Source organism: Rhineura floridana, chromosome 7 (genome assembly GCF_030035675.1).
Source record: "Rhineura floridana isolate rRhiFlo1 chromosome 7, rRhiFlo1.hap2, whole genome shotgun sequence".
Lineage (NCBI taxonomy): Eukaryota > Metazoa > Chordata > Lepidosauria > Squamata > Rhineuridae > Rhineura > Rhineura floridana.
In genome coordinates, this window is record NC_084486.1 from 99,559,169 (window position 1) to 99,579,803 (window position 20,635).

The following is a 20,635-nucleotide window of genomic DNA, read 5'->3' on the forward strand; positions in this document are numbered from 1 at the left end:
AGAAAAGTAGGCAAATGCATCATAAAAAAAAGCAACCCACTTTGTGCTAAAAGTTATTGAAAGGCCTAGAAAAATAACAAGATTTCACCTGGTGCCAAAAGGATGGCAATGCCAACAACTGGTGAGACTCCCTGGGAAGAGCATTCTACAGATGGGGTGCAATCACTAAGAAAGTCCTCTCCCTGGTCATTAATCACCACATCTTATTAAGTAGGGCACCTGGGGAAGAGGCTCTTTTGATGACCTCAGGGAAAGGACAGGCTGAAGTGGAGACAGGAGATCCTTCACCTACCCTGGTTCCAAGCATGCTTAGGAATCGAAGAAATGTGCTCCCATTGCCCAGTTAGCAATCTAGCAGGTATATTCTGAATTAACTGCAGTTTCCAGATAGTCTTCAAAAGCAGCCGTATATACACTACTTTAAAGTAATCTAATCTGGAGGTTAATAGAGAGTGCATAATTGTGGTAAGATTATCTTTGTCCAAAAGGAGTAAAAGATGACATATGTTAACAAGCAACATGCCACAGAGGTCACGTGCATCAAATGACAAAGCTGGATCAATGAGTGCTTCCAAATGGCAAATCTTATCCTTCAAGGGGAGTTCAATCCTATCCAGAATAAACTGAACATAACTGTCCGAGGCAAAGAACCAGCCGCTAACAGCACCTCCATCTTGTCTGCAGTAGTTTCAGCTTATTGGCCCTCATCTGACCAATTACTTAATCCAAGCATAGCCCTTCCTATGCCTTACCTGAATCAGATATAAATGGGAAATATAGGTGAGTCATCAGCATATTAATGATATTTCATTACAAATTTCAAGAGTACATAACTTAGAGGTTTGATGTATATGTTAAAAAGCAAAGAGGCCAATCTAGAACGCTATGGAACTTCATTGCAAAAATGCCATGGAACTGTACCAGCACAACCTTATGAGCATGAGCATCCAGGGTAGAGTGGAACCACCACAAACATTGATTTCAATTCCCATGCCTGACAGCCTTTTCAGAATACCTTGCCCAATGGTATTGTAAACCACCAAGAAGTCCAGAAAATTAAGTAGAGTTGCTACCCCCTTCTTATCATATAGGTCATTCAACATGCCAAGCCGGGCTTAAAGCTGGATTGTAATGGATCTAGAGAATATATTTCATCATCCAAGAGGTTCTGGATTTCTCGCCTTGTACCCCCTTATGCATCTTGCCCAGAAAGGAATATTGGCAATAACCAGCCTATAGTTATTGCAGTCTTCCATCCAGGGAGGACTTTTTCTGGAGCAGCCTTACAGATAATTCCTTCAGGGCAGCCAGGAATGCATCTTTGCATCTTTGAAAGGGGAATTGAGCTGTTGCTCAAAAGAAGTCCTGATGCATTATTTGCATGACAAAATAATTTCTTGGAATAGCATAGAAATGCTCAAACTGCCCCTTGTTTCATTGTTTAATAGTTAAACTAGAAAGGCGCTACTGTGACTTCACTAGTGTCACTAAACCTTGTGTTCCTAGAACAGGAAGGTCATGGTGACTTATGAGCTCTATTCCTTATGCAGCCTATGTGCACTTAGCTGACAACCGAGGTGTTCGTATACATAAGAAGTGATGGATCATTATGCTAGACAAACATATTGGCTCTGTAGGGTTTGAAGAGAGATGCCCATTTTGTTTGGAATACAAGCAAACAGAGACTAATTATAGATGCCGTGAGCCAACTCAAACATTCACTGGCTGAAGTGGTTTGGAACAAAACACCACACCCTAGTCTTGCCTCTGTGGCTTTGAGATACTAAATGATTTTCAAGTGGAGATGCTTTTTTCCAACTGAAAACTGAGGTAGTGAAGTCTGGTGTGAGGAAAGCCCCATGCATGAATGTGAAATGAGCTTTGGATTCTATGTGGTGGGCCTGTAACTCAGTGGAAGAGCATCTGCTTTGCATGCAGAATGTCCCATTTAATCCCCAGCATCTCCAGGCAGGGCTAGGAAAAACTCATGTCTGAGTCTCTCTTTCAGTCAGTGTAAGACAATCCTCAGCTAGGTCATAAGTATAAGGCAACTTCCTATGTTGATTTCAGTTGCACAGGAGAGACTCAGCCTAACTGTTGGGCCTGGACAGGAAGAAGCTGAAGAAAGTGGTAAAAGACTTGTGGTGCATTGAAGGGTGCAGATATTTGAGAACTTTCCATTGGCTTGATATCAGTTATGTTTTCTGGTTTACCATCCTCATATGAATTGCAAAATGCCCAAACCTGTAGGTGGCTCAAAACATTTCCTTCAAAAGACACAACCAACTCTGGGCAGAAGTTAGATATCTGGGTGATTTGCAATTGGCAAGGATTTCTCTTAAATTCCCTTAAATTATATTGCTGAAATGGGGTGGGGAACCCAGGAGTGGTTTTTTGTGTGTGGAAGGACTGTGAACGCAGTTTGGTTCTGGTACTTGAAATAAATTTCTGTCCCCAGGATTATTTAATTTCAAGCATATGTCTTTTGCAGTTGAGGAATCTTGGGGTTCTAGCTAAAAACAAAGTCAATCCCACATGCCTAAAATATGCCCTCCTCTGAATCACAGCTATCACAATGAGTTTTAACGGGACATTTCTGAAGTGTCTTGTGAACTGAAGCCTAATATGCCACCCCCAAACATTTTTTCCTGGGAAGCACAATTAATTGATTTCAGTGTAGCTTATTTTCAAGTTAAGCACATTTAGGACTAAAGCATAGGTCTCTAAGGCTGCAGTCTATGTATGTTTAGTTGGAAGTAAGTCTGTTGAGTACAGTGGAGGAATTACTTCCAAGTAAACATGCATCAGATGAGGCTGCATGAGTTTGAACCGTGGCTTGGTAAGTTACCACAAGAAGAATAAAAAGGTATATGACATCCATCTCAAGGAAAATGCAAATATATTTATAGTGATGTTCACTAAGTTGATGAGCTCTCCTCTGATCAAAGAGACTATTTTGGCTGACAGCTTTGTGAGCAAATTAAAGAAAAGTGCAACCTGGTGGAACAGGCTCTTAAATTACAGTAGATGCTGCACTACTGTTATTACAATTTTATCACCTTTGGTATCACTAGCTGAAATTGCTTTTACATATCCAAAACAAGGAACCCTCAAAACAAGATAATAACCATGAAGTGTGCAGTTTTCCAATAGCACCAAACAGTTTCCAAATGATGCATTATCCTGACATCATGACCAATACTAATTATTTTCAAATGTGGCTATAGCAGACAAATGGGAGAAATGAAAGATTATGCCTCTTAGAATGAAAGTGGAAATTAGAGAACCCTCAAACTGTCGTGCCTGTAGAATTCATAATGCTGATCTGGGGTCCTAATGAATTCTTTTCTGCCAAGGAACTGGCTGAAGTAGTCAATTGATATTTATTAATGCAGTAGCATGCATGATTAATAGGCATGGTTTGGATGCTTCTTCTGCTAGTTGCCAGCAGTTTTTGTCTTTAGAATTAAAAACAGAATGGCTCTAAGGCTTCCTTCGGTACTAGTTAATCATTTTTGCCAACATATGGGAAAAGCAAGATATAAATATAATCAATGCATAAATATGGACTGGAATGAATGAGGACTCCCAGTGGTAAAAGCCAAGGGTAAATGGCAAACACAAATAGGGATGAATCTGTTAATTTCTGATCTGTATCATTTTTGCATATGTTCACTCATAATTTTGTTACATCCAATTTCCCCATTAACCTGTGATTTTTTAAAAAAAGTTTTAAAAAATCACATTTATATACATAATTATTTTTAATACATTTTATCTCAAAATACACATTTTAAAATGCATTTGGATATATATATATATCCTACACATTAGTGTAGGAGGTGCAGATCAGGTGTGGGAGATGCAGATCCAATTCCTTGTTCTCTTGGCACAGGGCAAAGGGCAAAGTTCAGTGCTTAGGGGTTGTTAGCATTTTGCTAACTATTACTGGCTCAAGCCCCCAGTCACAAAACCTCAGACCAAAGAGTCAATTCACATTGCTAAACATTGAAGTCAAAACAAATGCATTCAAGCAATAAAAAGAAAGAATGTTATGAATGTAAATATGGCTGCTTAAGTGAACATAAATATGGTTTAGAATTTCTTTTGTAAAATACTAGCCATGAGTCCAGAGTTGCTTGTACCAGTTTTTCACAGAACAAAATATTAGATCTCCCCAAAGTACAGCAGATTTAACCGGAAGGGGGTAGTATGTTTACTGTTTTTCTTTGTCAATTAGAGCAACTACGGTGTTTCTTTAAAACTACAAAAGAGGAGCAGCTGACTCAAAAAAATATAATCACACTTCCTTTTTCAACAAATGGTGTGTGAATTCTAATGATGGCTCAAGACTGACAATTTTCTCACAAAGAAAATCAAGTCCTAACCTAACCCTGATAACTATTCCCAAAACTTTTTTCTTTAACTTTTTTTTAATAACAAATTTTCTTTATCAAAACAATCACACATTTTCCCACCCACTCCCCAGACAGCAACAACAACATAGCTTAAATACAGACATTGGGGGGAAATGACTAACTGAAAACCTCTACATAAAATAAGATGAAAAGAAAATCTACAACGAAGATGACCAAAAAAAAGTGACAAAGCTGAGAAGGAAGCAAATTGTTTATAAAAGATAATGAAGGGTGCAGAGCTTGGAAGATTACTTTTAAAAAGTAATAAATTACAGTTACAGTTACATGGCCCCTAAAAGTAGTAATTACCGTTGCAATTACAATTGCTCTGAAAGTAACTGATTACTTTACTTTTACTCAAACGTAATTGCTACAATTACATTTTAGTTACCTTTTTTTTTTAATTGCCTACAAGGTGCTGGCCTTGGCTGCTGCACATCTAAGTAGCCTAAAACAACATTAAAAATGAGCACACACACACAGAGGGTAGTAGAATATTTTTTTTATCTGATTAACAGAATAGCATAACAACATCTCACATCCCCTCACCCCACCCCCAGCAATGATGATACCCCAACACACATATTTTTTGTATATATATATTGCCTCCAGCTCTTTTCTCCTTCCGCTCCTGTCAATTTTTAAACAATTGTTTTCTCCACCCTCTCTCGCTCTCCACCTCCTCCCTTGTCACCTCCTAAGCACCCATAGAGCATGAAGGAAGAACAACGCTGCACAGAAGCCCAATTTGAAGCACATGATTTTTATTCACAAATCAGAGGAGCAGAAGACTTCCCCTGCTCCCCCCCAATGCGCAAAAGTAATGCTGGAAACATTACAATTACTCCTCAAAAGTAATGAAGTTACTACTCGTTCTATTACCAGCAAAAAAGTAATAAATTACTTGTAACTAGTTACTTCCAAGCTCTGGAAGGGTGCAATCCAATGGCCCCTGGGAGGGTGTCACAGAGTGTGGAATTTTGCATATCTCAGGCAGAGCTTGGAAAAGTTACTTTTTTGAACTACAACTCCCCTCAGCCCAATCCAGTGGCCATGCTGGCTGGGGCTGATGGGAGTTGTAGTTCAAAAAAGTAACTTTTCCAAGCTCTGATCTCAGGCCACATTCACATCATACATTTATTCCACTCCTATTCCCCTCACAGAGCTACAGATGTCAGTCCCTCTTCCCAAAGAACTCTGGAAACTGTAGCTCCATGAGGGGAATAGGGGTATCCTAACAACTATCAGCACCCTTCACAAGGTACACTTCCCATAATTTTTTTTGGGGGAAGCCATGATTGTTTAAGGTAGAATAAAAATGGAAGACACGTATGGTATGAGTGTGATCTCACTCTTCATCCTCAGAAACTATTGCTCATGTCTACTGCTGTTGCTTTCAACTCTTGGTGCTATGGTGGTGGGGAGGATAAAAGGGGCATGTTTGTGGATCCAAATGGGGGAGGCTGCTTTGGATCTGGATGGGGCCTGAGTTTCTTTTCCCCTCCCTGTTGATGCTACTAGTGGTTGGTGGTTGGCGATCACTTGTGACTGAGTAAGATTGTCTTCCAAGATAATTTGGTTGGAAGATGCCTGTGTGTGAATTTGTTTTATGTGGGGAGATCGGTGCACGACGATCAACACACAGTCTTGACAGAAAAAGGCTTTGATCCAATGGCATGGATACCATGATGATTGGAAGTCTTTTATCTGCTGCAGCCTTCATCCGCCTTCACAGCCGTTGTAACGTACACATTGTTATCCTCCGCCTGTTCTGCCGTACAATACATTGGGATGGGGGAACCTCAGGTCATGGGGCTGAATGATGCCCCTCTATCTGACTTTGGGGACACTCTCCAGACCACACCCCTCTCAGCAAGTCACACCCTTCACTGATCTTGCTCCACCCCCACCATGAGTGCTTTTGCATGCCTGGAGTATGTTCTTGAACTGTGATAATGCCTCTTGCTTGCCTGGATGGGGGATGGGAAAATGTGCATGTGTGTACAGACCCTCTGACCTTTGCAAGGCTGGAATGCAGCCAAATGTACAAAGTCACACCAGCTTCTCTCCCTTCTTTTGCCTCTGGCCCTGACTGCCACTGGCATGTGGCCCCTGGAAGGTAGTCAATGAAGGAATGTGGCCCTTAGGCTAAAAAAGGTTCCTCACCTTTGCAATACAGGGCCTCCAGTCTCCAGTCATTGCAGTTGTAAGTTACACAAATAAAACTAATAACACAAAAAGGAGGGGTGAGTTGTCTTCAAGAAAGTGACACACAGAACTTATGCATCATTTGCAATGTTGTATTTTCATCCCATACGACATAACATAAAACAGTTTCATTGCATAACTATGCTAAATATGAAATCTTCTTTGAGGTGGCATGGCAAGAAAGCCTGTCTGTGTTTTTATGTTTCCATTGATATACAACTGGTAGAGCAAGGGATGGTGATTTTCATGTGGAACAATAAAATCCTATTTGGGGGGGGGGGCAATGGAGAAAACTGACAGAGATAACTGTTGTGTGATAAAAATGCCAGTTTATTTCTTTTGAAACAAATAATTGAAAACCACAGCCAAGAGGCAGATAATATACCAAACTAGGCACACACACAGTCACTCCCATACACACATCCAGAACTTCTGCTTGTATTGTACAGAGCCTGTTTCAAGATCACACTGAAATGCATGGGCCCAGAAGAAAGCAAACAGGCTAAGCCGTTTGAAACATCTGTTTTGCTTTTTATAACACAGGCTACCCAAGGTTTTGGATTTTAGATTTGTAGAGGTTGAATGGTGCATCATTGCACAGACAAACGTATATATTGCAAATCAGTAGGCATTACAGTACAACCTGACACACAAGTTGGGAATCACAAAGTTTCTAGTTCCTGTAATGTAAACGTCATTGGAACCAAGGAAGCAACTAAAGATCACAATATAAACAAACTCCCAACACTACTGCAACCAATAGATAAGCCTCAAAAGTCTGTTCTTCACAAGGAAAGGCAATGACCCTAATCTAGAGTGCACTCGATCACTCAAAAAGTCCGTTAAATTTAACAAGCATTTGGGGGATGCCAGGAATGTAGAAATGGTTTTTGTGACTACCCAGTAATGCCTGCTACTAGCTTCAAAGACCAGGTATCCCTGCCACTCTGAGTCCTTAGAAATGATCACAGGCCAATCGCTGAAGACATCTGCTAAATATCACCCCACAACTAGGAGCTGCAATTAAGAAGGAAAAATATTAGCAATAATTTAAAATGCTATGGCTGTTGACTGCATTCAGATGATCTAATTAGCTTTTGGCCAAAAAAAGGCTTCTCTTCAGCTGAAGTGGGATGGACTATGCTTGTGTGTTTGCTATGAACACATTTTCCCATTAATTTTTGTTGCATAATACAGTATTTCAAAACTAGAAAGGTAGCTTATGGAGACCATTTGCATTGGGGAACACTGGTTATTTCATGCAGTTTCCTGTTCTGTGTTCTGAATGTGAGAGAACAAAACTCACATTTGATGTAAATTAGTCCCTTGCAGAAAATAGTCACACAGAGAAGAAAAGGGTTAGCAAGTTTAACCTCATTTATGGTTATCATTTAAATTAATTACAACTCTGAAGATGCTCCAAACTGAGAAGATGCCTATTATTTGTGAAACATCTGTAGCAAAAAATATACAAACTTTCAGGATTGTGGAACTCTTCTAGGTTTTTTAAAAGAAAAAGCTGTAAAGAAACACAGAGAACATCAAATCTTGCACATTGGTAACCATGTGAGCTGTGGTCACAGATCACAGCTAAATCAGATCGATGGTTAACTAGTGTAGCATCCTATTTCCATACATGGCTAGTCAGATGCTTACAAGAAGCAAAGTATGCCCTGATCCATTGTTTGTTCGCCAGCAATTGCCTCTGGGAAGTCATGTTATACAGTAGATTCAAGGCAGACAAAAGAAAGTATTTCTTCACACAAGTCATTGACGAAGTTCACTGCCATGTGGTATTGGCCAATAATTTAGATGGCTTAAAAGGAGGATTAGACAAATTCACAGAATATGATATCAGGAGCTCTAAGTGGGGACAGGCATTATGAACATATTATGCTGGCTCTGTCTGTTTCACTGGATTCCAGTTTATTTCCAGACCCTGTATGTCTTGGGATCTTTGGATCTGAAGGAATGCCTCTTCCTATACATACCTACACACCCATATCTGAAATCATAACTAGAAACCCTTACCCAAGTACCCCTCATTCTGAAGTGCAGAGAGTGGTTATGAGGGAGAGGGCCTTTGGCAATGGCCCCTCACTTGTGGAATGATGTCCCTGGAGAGGCTCACCGGGCACCCAGATCAATGTCCCTTTGGTGCCTTTGGCACTTATTTTTATGCTCCCAGGCCTTTGTAATACCATTAGCAACCTTTTCATATATTTTATCACCCTTTAAAAAATATTGTCTTTTGCTGTCTGATGGTGGTTGGTTAGTTTTTAACTTTCCAAAGTGGTTTTAGCTCTCCAGAGATATAAAATGAGTTACGTGTGGCATTGCTTTATTCTTTTGTTGTGGTGTGGCTTTTAGAATGAATGTGTATTACTGATGTATTTTAAAGTTCTTTGCTTCAACTATTTGTACATCGCCTAGAGAATCTATATTGTGAGGGCTTTTAGAATGAATGTGTATTACTGATGTATTTTAAAGTTCTTTAACTATTTGTACATCGCCTAGAGAATTTATATTGTGAGGTGACAACAAAAGCAAGCAAGCAAACAAACAATCCAAGACAGGTCTGTCAATGGCTAGTAGCTGTGATGGCTAAATGGAGCCACTGCCAGTTGCTAAAGACGGGAGTGTCACCTTCACGCCCTATTGGTGGCCTTTGTGGAAGGACCTGGCTGGTCACAATGGAAAGCAAGATGCTAGACTAGATGGACCTTTGGTCTGATCCATACTTCTTATGGTCTTAAATTCTCTAGACCACATTTATATTATAGATTTACAGAGGAAAAACACCACATCTGAACCCTCTATTGCAGCCTTTCCCAACCAGTGTGCCTCCAGATGTTGCTGGACCACAACTCCCATCAGCCTCAGCCAGCATTGCCAATGGTCAGGAAAGATGGGAGTTGTGGTCCAACAACATCTGGTGGCACACTGGTTGGGAAAGGCTGCTCTATTGTATCTGTTTAATGAGAAGGCAGAAAATATTCACTAAACTTTGTTGCTTAAGCATGGATTGTGGTCACTTTCAGAGAGAGAGAGAGAGAGAGAGAGAGAGAGAGAGAGAGAGGTGAAATGATCAAAGAAAACTTCAGAAGGATAATATTTTTGCATAAGCCATTTCAATACTTGAGCTAGATGAGTGAAAAGAAAGCATCAATGGAATCAAACAGGCTTTGGCACAAAACATTTAGCTGCAGTTTTTCTCAGGCATTTGTTTGGCAAATATTCAGCATTCATTCCCCACCCCCACCCCATTTCACACTGACAGGCTTATCCAGCCAACCGGAACCTTAGATCTATCAGAGTTGACTGTTATTGACGGCAGGCTTGATTAACACCATCAGTCTGTTGAATATCTGTATTGAGAAAAGCGCATTTCATGTAGACACACCAAACTGGTTAGAAACATTATCTTATTAATAGCATACTGTGAAACCAATGAACCCTTATCTCATCCAGCTGGATGAAGTATTCCCAAATCAATGTGAACATAATGGAGGTAAACAAGCAGGAATGAAAAATAAACTTATTTTGGAATAAATGGTTCACAGAATAAGCCTGCATGCAATATGCTGCTGTTTTGTAGATGGCAATATTTTTGAACAATGCTTAGCTGTTCACATGAAAGTTGTGTGTGCATGTGTATGTGGAGGGGGACATATTTAGCAAACACTAAATTTTCAGTTGTTTTTTCCAATTTTTGGAATGACACAGTGGTCTGGTTTCCATGTAAAGCAAATTATGGCTTACCCTGAATGAGCAAGCATACAAGTGCCCAGAAAGAAAACAGTGGCTACTTTGCTCCTCCCCTGGTCTTCCTGCCATCTGGAGCTAAGACATGGTTTGGCTTAGCATTGCATATGAACCCAGGCTCATGGTTTGTATTGCTCCAAACAAACTATGAGCTGTAACCAAGGTTTGTTTTTAGTTTGTCACTCATGGTTTGTTTGGGGGAGACAAACTATGAACCTGGGTTCACATCAGAGCTTGGAAAAGTTACTTTTTTGGACTACAACTCCCATCAGCCCCAGCCAGCATGGCCACTGGATTGGGCTGATGGGGGTTGTAGTTCAAAAAAAGTAACTTTTCCAAGCTCTGGTTCACATATACACTAAGCCAAACCACGGCTTAACTCTGGATAGTCTGACATCAGCAGGACTAGAGGAGGAGCAAAGAAGCTGTGATTTTCCTCCAGACATCAGCCATGGATATTCAAAGAATTTTTACAAGGGTTGAGGAAAAAAATAAATACGTGAAATAAACAAACAAAAATAACTATTGTCACAGAACAGTTCTACTGTTTCTGGTAGCTCTAATGACTGAACAATGGAGGGGTTCAGCAGGAACCACCCCTCCTTTCCACGGCCAGGGCCCCTGCGTAGTGCTTCCGTTCTGTGATCCACAGCAGCACTGGTCCCCGACCCTGCCACAGATCATGGAAAGGGAGTTCCCAGGCACCCCCTCAATACAGTCATTGCGGGCTGCAGAAAGCCCACATGCATGCCCCACCTACTTCTCCCATCCCTGTGAATGACATGCCATTAACCAAAATGGCAGAAGAAGCTTCCCTAAGGGACTAATGCCCACACCATCATCTTGGATTATGGCAATGGAGTCTTCCCTAAGGGGCTGATCTCGGTTGATGACAGGCATGCGTGCACAGCGCCCATGTCATTTATAGGGACAGGAGAGGCAAGTGGGATGTGCTGGCAGGTTTATTAGCCCCATACGGTGGCATTGAGCTACAGTGCTGCAGGCCCAGGGCAGGCTGGTGTCCAAGGGCCCAGGCATGCCTGGGGCTGGCCCTGCTCCTTTCTTTCAGGCATCTCTTAAAACCTGAATGTTTTTAACAGGCCCTTGTGACATGCATTTCTCTCTAATCAATGCAGTATTTATTAATGTTTTTATTATTGTTTTTAATGATGTTTTTATTGATTTTTAAATGTTATTGTATCTTTGTACGTTCAAAGCTGCCTTCATGTTCTGTGAAAAGTGCACCTTATAAATACTTAAATAAATACACAAATAAATGATCCTGGAAAAAAACAGCCAGTATAGAAACATGACCTTTGAATCACAAAATATTAGAACTTTGTATTATGGGCTGTAGTTAGACTCCACCCTTAGAACTTTCCTTTGCTCTGCTTTTCAGTTTCCGTTTTAGTTGTGTTCTCAACCCAGTCAGCAATAAAGAAGCATGTTTGTTCCACAAATGGCAACCCTTGTTCTCTGTATTTGTGCATCAGTGAAAGAAACCAAGGCCAAGACAGGTGGTATTATATAAGCAGATTACTCAAGGGGGATTGGGCCTTCTGGAGCTGAAATATTATTATGATGTTTCACGCTTATCTAAGATCATAAAGGTGTTGCAGGATTCAAGTGTTTGTCTTTAGCTACACATGGAATACAGAAAAGCCTAACACTGTAAACTGAAGGCAGAATTTACAGAATTCCAGGTAAATAAAAGACACAGGCAATCCATTTGCATTGGCAGATTATGTGGTGTGGATTCAATGGGCTAAGAGAATGGCCCCACCTATAGCGCCCCAATCCAGTCCTTCAGCCGAAGGGATGCAAATGGGGGCAAACTCATCCTGACTTGTGCTTTGCCCCCCCTAGAATTTTTTTGACTTCTTTTTCATTTTATGACATGACAGACAATAACAACCTCCATTTAAAAAATGATATCTTGTTTTAAGAACAGGAGCAATTTAAGAACAGTACCCTCTGAAAAATTCAGTGAGTAAAGTAGGGTGAGTGCACAACAAAAGCCCCATCTGGAAGAGACCCTCAAAATCTACTCAAGACTTTCCTTGACTGATGGTAGATTTTTCTCTATTGCAAACATCCTATAATTACTTAAGTGATCCTGAAAAAAAAATCCCAGCCTGTATAAGTAACATGGCCCTTGAAGAATTAAATATTAGAACTTTGTATTATGGGCTAGAGTTAGACTCAACCCCGTGAACTTTCCTTTGCTCTGCTTTCCAGTTTCAGTTGCGTTCTCTTCCCAGCCAGCCATAAAGAAGCATGTTGGTCTGCAGTAAGAAGTTAGAGTTTGTTTATTCTGCAGGGTACAGCAGGATTGGGTGCTTATTGCTAAAGGATGAAATAAAGAGATAACTTAAAGTGATCTGAAAAAAATGGCTACCTTAAGTTACCCTTTACTCTTTTAAAGCAATCACTATATCTTCTTTTTCTTGAGTAAAGAAAAGCAAAGAATGGAAACAACCCTAGAGCAATAGAAATATTGCTGTGTACGCTACAGTTAGCGAGCTGGCTGGCCACCTAGGCTGTAACTCAGGCCTAATCTCTGATTTTCCCAATATGTGCAGCTCAGCATGAGGCCTTTTCAGGGTTTCTGGACAGAAAAATCAACCCAACAACCAATTTAAAAAATCAAATTGCTTTCCACAATTAGTTTCCAATTGCTTGCTTAGTCCTTTATATAGCAGCCAGTTAAAAAGTTTTCCCTTGATTATCCAATAGGATGGAAAATCTAAAGGTCAGGAACAAAACTAGGAGGAGGGACTGTCAAGGAGGAGTTAACAAATACACCCTAAAGTATTATTTTCTCTCTGCCTTTCTCTAAATTTGTAGTATGAACAAGTTTATTTTTCAGGTGGAATCCAAAACTGAGATACCTAATGCAGCATCAAAGCCAAGCTGAGGAGCTCAGTGTTACTGAATGCTCAGAGGGATTTTCCAGCAGAGAAAGGTGATGATCCTGTTGAAGCTCCAGTCTCGCTATGGAATTGTGACATGAAATGGGCAATTGCCAATTTGCTACCAGGCCAAGTTCAAGGTGTTACTATTAGTATGCAAAGGCCTTAACAGCTGGGACCACCTTACTTGCGAGACTACCTTATCCCAAATGTGCCCACTTGAGCACTTTGCTCTGTGGAACAGGCATGGTTACAGGTGCCACATAATACTCGTTCTGTACTTGTAAGAAATTGTTCTTTTAGTGGGCTCCTGCTGGGAGAAAGGAAGGGATATAAATCTAATCAAATTAATAAACAAATTAATAAATAAATAAAAGTGTTGCAGCACCTACTCTTTGGAACTCCCTACCTATTGACATCAAGCAGGCATCTTTGCTGTGTTCATTTAAGCGCCTGCTTCAAACTTTTCTATTTAGGCAAGCTTTTCCACACACACAGATATTGATGTTTTAATCTTTTTAGTTAACAGCTTTTAAAATTGTTTTAAATGTGTTTTAATTACTTATTTTTAATTGCTTTATTGATAATTTTAATTTTTTTGTGTAAACCATTTAGAATTATTCAACATCCCTACTCTGGTGTAAATTTCCCTTTCATTTCTCTAATCTTTTGGAATAGGGCTGCTGTTCTTCCCTTTTTGTTGTCCTCTTCTATTTCTATACAGTAACTATTGTAATAGTTCTCTTTGTCCCTACGTACTAGTTGCTGTATTGTTGCATTTATGGTTCTGACTGTGTTTGTCTCCTTTTGCTTTTGCTTTCCTTCTCTCTTTAACCAGAACTATCACTAGAAGCTAAAATGATGAAACTGAGGTTATCATACTTTGGACACATCATGAGAAGACATGACTCACTAGAAATGACAATAATGCTGGGAAAAACAGAAGGGAGTAGAAAAAGAGGAAGGCTAAACAAGAGATGGATTGATTCCATAAAGGAAGCCACAGACCTGAATTTACAAGACCTGAACAGGATGGTTCATGACAGATGCTACTGGAGGTCACTGATGCATGGGGTCGCCATAAGTCGTAATCGACTTGAAGGCATATAACAACAACAAACATTCAAGCAGTATATGCATTTTGTTAAATAAATAGTTCAGCTTATGAAGGATCAGAACACAGGGACAGAACACAGGTGAAGAGGACTATAGCTATAGGCAAAGTCAAGCTTTTGAGTCTGGTATTCCCAGGGATCTCTCAAAAAGGGGTGAGACAATTCAACATAATAAACATTCATGTAAGTGAACACACTCCCCGGATGGAGGAGGAGTGAGGGAAAAGGTCGTTGCTTTTCCCTTCCCCTGGCCTTGCCCTCATGTCCTCTGTACCAGTGTGTGTGGGGATCAGGGATGTAGTCATCTAGGGTCTTGGGGGGTCTTAGACCCCTTACTTTTTTGGGAGCAGGGTTCCAGCAGGGTTCCTATGTTGTCAGCATCCTATGAGACAATCAGCACGAGAGGGGAGTGTGTTAGCCACTGAGAAGAGTCTTCTAACATGCTTCCTTGTCCTTTCCTATGATGGGAGCCAATCAGAGTAAAAGGAGGTGAGTCAGCCGTTGAGAAGATTCTTCTCAGCAGCTCACACTCTCCCTTTTCATGCTTATTGGCTCCTAGGGATATCTGTTGTTGTGGGATAAGGCACTAACAAGGATCTCATCCTCAACCCAGCAGCAAAAAAGGGAGGGCATGGCTGTGACTAACCTGAAGGGACCCTGCACTCCTGAATTGGCCACTATACTACTGGTGGAGATTAGCTGGTACTCTCTCCACCCCCAAAATGCCTCATCTAAATGTGGCTGCCCCACCTAACAAGGAGGGCTGGTTGCCCTAATCCTCTTTGGATTTCACCCACAATTCTTTAATGCGGATAGGAAGCTGAAAGCAATTGATCAGGAAGCAACTTGGTTATCCTCTCTGAAGGATTTTTATGAAAACTAGCAGCCATTATCCAGTGGGCAAACAGATGCTGAAATAGGGGCTGGGAGTATCAGCAGGCTAGGTATGTATCAGATACTCCATTTTATTACTAACCCAGGTGTTAAAGCCCAGGCCATATGCCCTTTGAAAAATTCACGTGGCTGTGACCCTATTTTCAAAACACACACTATTTATATTGTATATTATGATAAGCAAACGGGGACACTGCAGTCACTTAAATAGCTGTGGGAAACTGACTTAGGGGAGGAAATTGAGTAGGCTGATTGCAACAACATGTGGGCTAAAATGTCATCGCTATCTGCAAAAATTAGAAAAAATAAGTCTTGCACAGATGGTACCTGACCCCACTGAAATGTAACTGAATGTTCCCACAAGCCTCTCCTCTTTGCTAGGGGGATTGTGGAAATACTGGCACTTGGTATACAGCCCTTATGGAAAAGCTTACCTAACAACTTCACACTTTAAAAGAAAGTCAAACAGATGATAATTTTACTGAAACATGATGTTCATTTGTTGTTTATGATAATTCTAATGTACAGACATTCTGCCCACCATTATCACATGGCCAGTTATGGAGGGACCTGTTTGGTTGATATGTTTTATATTGAGGTTCATGTTGTTGTCCTCATGGCTCATGCCAGGGGAGGCTGATTTGTCAGGCATAGTGAGAGATACCCTCCCAAGATTCTGACCTCTCCCCCAAACCCTCCAAAGCCATAGGCTCGTCTTTCTCTGACACACACAGTAATATTAATACATTTCCATTTACTTCGAGGCTTCCTAGATGCTCTTACCTTCTGTCTTCTGGGAAGTAAATGGTTAAAAAAAGCATGCTTGCAGAAGGCTTAGTTAGAGAGGATGAGAGACAAAACACTCATCATTTTCACCCTCCTCCTTATTTTCCCTTCCCCTGGCCTGGACCTCATTCCCATATCAAAAGACCCAGAAAATAAAGAGACAGGAGGGTGGGCCTGTGAACCCCTCCTCCAGCCAGTAAGGACCATGCATTGTTCCTCTGGGTGCCAGCTGCTCTTTCTGAGTCTGCACCGCTGCATCATTCCCTTCCCTTACTTTCAACATACAGTTGCAGCTGAGCTAAAAAATTGGGTGTGGCAGCAGCCATTGATTTAACTTATTCTGTGAGTATGAGGAGAGGAGAGTAACTGATTGAGACAACTCAGGTTTTCTTGTATGAGGAGTTAGTCCTTGTTTTTATTGTATATACTTGGGTGTGGCAGATGAGAGAATGGTGGCTACTGAATTTATGCAGTATAAATGTTCCTCCTTACCTAAATTGGGGTTTGAGAGGGAGGGAGGCTGCTTGTTTGCACTGAAGAGCTTGCCTTCCTTCTTGGTTCTTTCTTGAGGTCTGAGGGCTGTAAGGGGGGACTGGGGGGGAGAAGATGTGTGGGTGTTCATTGGCAATTGCTTTGTTGCATGGGAAGAACTGACCATTCTGGAGGGTTTTGAGTTGAAATGAAAGTGGGGGCTGCATAAGGGGGCTGTGTGTATGTGGTGTTGCTGGGGTGGAGAGAATTTTGGCAAGTGGGGGGCTGCTTGAAGGGATAAGTTTTTTTAATGTGGGGGTTTTTTACGCCAACAGAAAGGGCTTTTGGTGTTAAAACACACACAGTCCTATTCATTTTACTGAGACGTAAGTGAACCCCACTATATCCTCATGTGAGTGAGCAAAGGACTGAAACTTCATAGCTTTGCCTGGATGACCTCATAAGCATGCCTTCAGGTCTAGGTTCCACCAGCCTCCATGAGCTCATGCAGCTAATTTTATTGTAGTAGAGGATGATGGAGGGAATATGGGAGGAGTGGGAGGGGAAGTATGAAGGGGTAGGGGACACTTACCTTGTTTTATATTTGTCTGTGTTTTTGTTCTGGGTATCTTGGAAAAATCTAAACAAACACAAATAAAAAAGAGGGGAAAATCATGTTTGTTTGCCTGAAGTAAGAAGTAACAGTTTGTTTATTCTGAAATTATTCTGGTATTATTATAACTATTATTATATATTCAATTTATTAGTCACTTGCTATCTTAAGGTCTCCACACCACTTATAACACAATTAAAAGCTAAAATAACATATCATACATAAAAGAAAACAAAAAGAAAACAATAACCACCCTCATAGAGCCATACAAAGCTTTGCCAGCATACTAAAACAACAACAGAGTAGAATGGGTCTTGGTACTTATTGCCAAAGGGTAAAATAACGAGATAACTTAAAGTGATCTGAAAAAAAGAAATCTACAGGACTTCCGGGAAGGGTGACTTAGCCTGTGCCTGCTTTTGAGACGGGCTCCTGCCTCAAAAGAAGCTTATTCAGATATATCAGTCAGTTTTTTCTTTTTTTTTGACTGATTAAACTTCTCCCGGGTAGGGAGAAACGAAGAGATTAACCTCAAAGCCTATTTTTGTTGGGACGACCAGATCTCATTAATTTATGGGACGAGGTCCAGCCGACGAAGGTGGGACGGATTTTCAACAGCAAGCTCTATCTGTTAAAGCGAACGTTCATCTTATCTTCTAAGAGAGAACGCACTAACAGGCAAGCACCCTTCTTTCTATATTTTTCTTTTACTTGACTTAAATTGTTGCTGTTTAAAAGAGATTTGCCAGATTGATCGGTTTTTGACATCTCACTGGGGAGCCATAACTTCTCTCTGCTACGCACTAATTAATAGCTTATCTCTGTTTTTGTTGCAAAAAGCTGTCCTGGATTTGCATTCTAAAGATATACACAGAAGAGGGATTTCTATTCCAGATTTTTATTTTGAAAAATATTATACTGTTTTGAGACTACTCTCTTTTTGGTCTATTTTATTTTGACGAATCTGTTTCTTGACGATTGCCATTAATTGTTCCGTTCCTGGGAACTGCATTTTGTTTACTTAACTATGGAGAGATAAGGCTGTCTGCTCTGTTTATACTGTGATGTCACCAAGTTTGGAGTATTAACCCAATTGTTGCTGAAATAAGAAGTGGTTTTCCTATATTTTTCTTTTAAAATGGCAATTAAGAAAGTGGCTGAGAATCTGGAAATAACTATGTTTCAGAAAATAATGGATGAGATTGAGATAATGAAAATTGAATTGAGTAAAATGAAGCAGGAGATTAAAGATATAAGGGTCCCTGTGAGAGAGGTGACCCTGGAAGGGGTCCCTGTGAGAGAGGAGACCCCGGAGATTGGAACAGGGGTCCCTGTGAGAGAGGTGACCCTGGAGACTGGAACAGGGGTCCCTGTGAGAGAGGAGATCCCGGAGATTGGAACAAACGTGGAACAGGAACAAGATTTGGAGTCTATGGACTTTAGAAATAAAATCTATTGTTTGGAACTCAATGTTATCTCTGAAGAAATTAATGAAGATTCTAGAGATAAAGTTATCAATGGCATGGATAATCTTCTGGACTGGAATGATGTGATGGAGCCCAATATAGAGAAAATCTATGGAATTAACTGCAGCCATGTGACAATGGAAAAACTTTTAAGAGATGACCCAGTGTATTTTGAAAAAAAGAACAGAGATATGATTTTACAGCAGTATTTCAGCAACCTATTCAGAATGGATGGCAAGAAAATATTTGGGATAGAGGTAATTCCCATCAGACTCTTACTATATGACTATGGCTTTGACAGCAAGATTATTATGGAATACTGATAATGGAAGATTGGATATTGAAATTACTGGACTTAACAAGACTACTGAAGATGGAAGACGGAAAATGGAACTAATAGAGATAATAGAACAATGGCTACTGAAATTACTGAACCTAACAGATTCTGATGTGATGGATTAATTGAAATGTTTATTTTGACTATGGTTATGACAATAAGATTATCATAATTAGTAATGAGATGGATTAATCGATATGCTTATCTGGAAAAAAAAAATTGATAGATATATTTCTTAAAGAATTGAAACCTCTCTTTGACTTTTTGTGGAAAGAATAAAGTAATGTATATGAGATTTGATGATTAAGTAAGATAACTACTGGAGGAAAGTGATTTTATAATATGACTTAAGAGACAGGATTGTTATATATTATAGACTTATAACTGATTTGATCTTTGACAAATGGGAAGTCAATATTTTACTCTTTATTTTTTATTTTTGTTTTTTTTTTTTTTTTTTTTCTTTTTTTCTTTTTGTTTAACTATTTTTGATTTTGTTTTTTGTCTTTGAATGTTTTATGATTTTGTCTTGTATGTTTTATGAAAATCTGAATAAAAATTATTGAAAAAAAAAAAATGAAAAAAAGAAATCTACCCAAAGTTACCCTTTATTATTTTAAAGCATTCACTATACTCACAATCATAGTGGCTTTGTTTTCTTCTTTTTATTGAGTATTTGGCAAAGGATGAAAACAGCTCAAGAGGAATAGAAACACTACCAGGCCTGATGCTAGCAGATGGCCATGTTGGACACTTGCCAAGGGCCCCTGCAGCTGACAGAGGCCTTGGGGTTGGATGGATGTAACTCCCCCTCTGTGATTGCATCAGCTTGTGAGGTATGCACCCCATGACCTGATGCTGGCATGTATTGCGGATCATGGAGCGGGAGCCACCCCCCTTGGCAACGCTCTTCCCCACTGCAGGCTTGCTGCATCAGCATGCTGTGCATACATGCTTGCCATCTCCTAAGATAGTGGTGAGGGTGTCAACACCCCCCATCGTCTGGGGTGATGATAGGTGTGTGCATACAGTGGGCTAACACACTGATGTGGCTGATAGGGTTGACATATTCCAGTATCACAAATCCAGGCAGACTTATTTGCATATTATGCAAATTAAGTATATTAATGCTTTCATTGTCCAGTAGTTTTGTTTTTGTGCCTAGTAATTGCCACCAAAAACGTGGGGAGGATGTGAGGAATTTTTTTTAAAAAAACCCTAATATTGTCAGCCTTAAATCCCTAGACTCTAGTTTCCAACACTATGGAATATCTATTTATTAAAAGAATTTATATCCTGCCCTTCCATTGCTAAAAGCAGAGCTCAGGGCGTAAACACAATAAAAACAATAAAAATACACAATCAATATTAAAAAATAATAAAACACAAAATAGAAACAAACATAAAACAAGTCAAGGCAGCAGTATAAAAATCCAGCATAAAACAAAAAGCCAGCAAAGCATTAATTAAAAGCAATATTGCAACTGAGAAGTTGTTTGTACCAACAATTAGGAAATTTTATTTATTTATTTGTTTCATTTTTAAACCGCCCATAGCGAGTAGCTCTCTGGGTGGTATACAAAAGATTAAAATACAGAAATACAAAATATCACAATAAATAAACAGTAAACAAAGAGATTTAAAATTGTA

General features: G+C 40.0%; 1 protein-coding gene across 6 annotated transcripts in view; it reads right to left on the bottom strand.

Moving 5' to 3' along the window:
• Positions 1–20,635, bottom strand: part of LOC133389305 (glypican-5-like) — a 699,994-nt gene that overhangs the window by 14,048 nt on the left and 665,311 nt on the right. For 4 of the 6 annotated variants that reach the window (XM_061636700.1, XM_061636697.1, XM_061636698.1 and 1 more), the window contains one exon: positions 17,162–17,209. The exons of the other annotated variants lie outside the window; for them this stretch is intronic. In XM_061636700.1, coding sequence (XP_061492684.1) covers positions 17,162–17,209 — 48 coding nt within the window. The remainder of the gene's footprint in view (positions 1–17,161; positions 17,210–20,635) is intronic. 6 annotated transcript variants of the gene reach the window in all.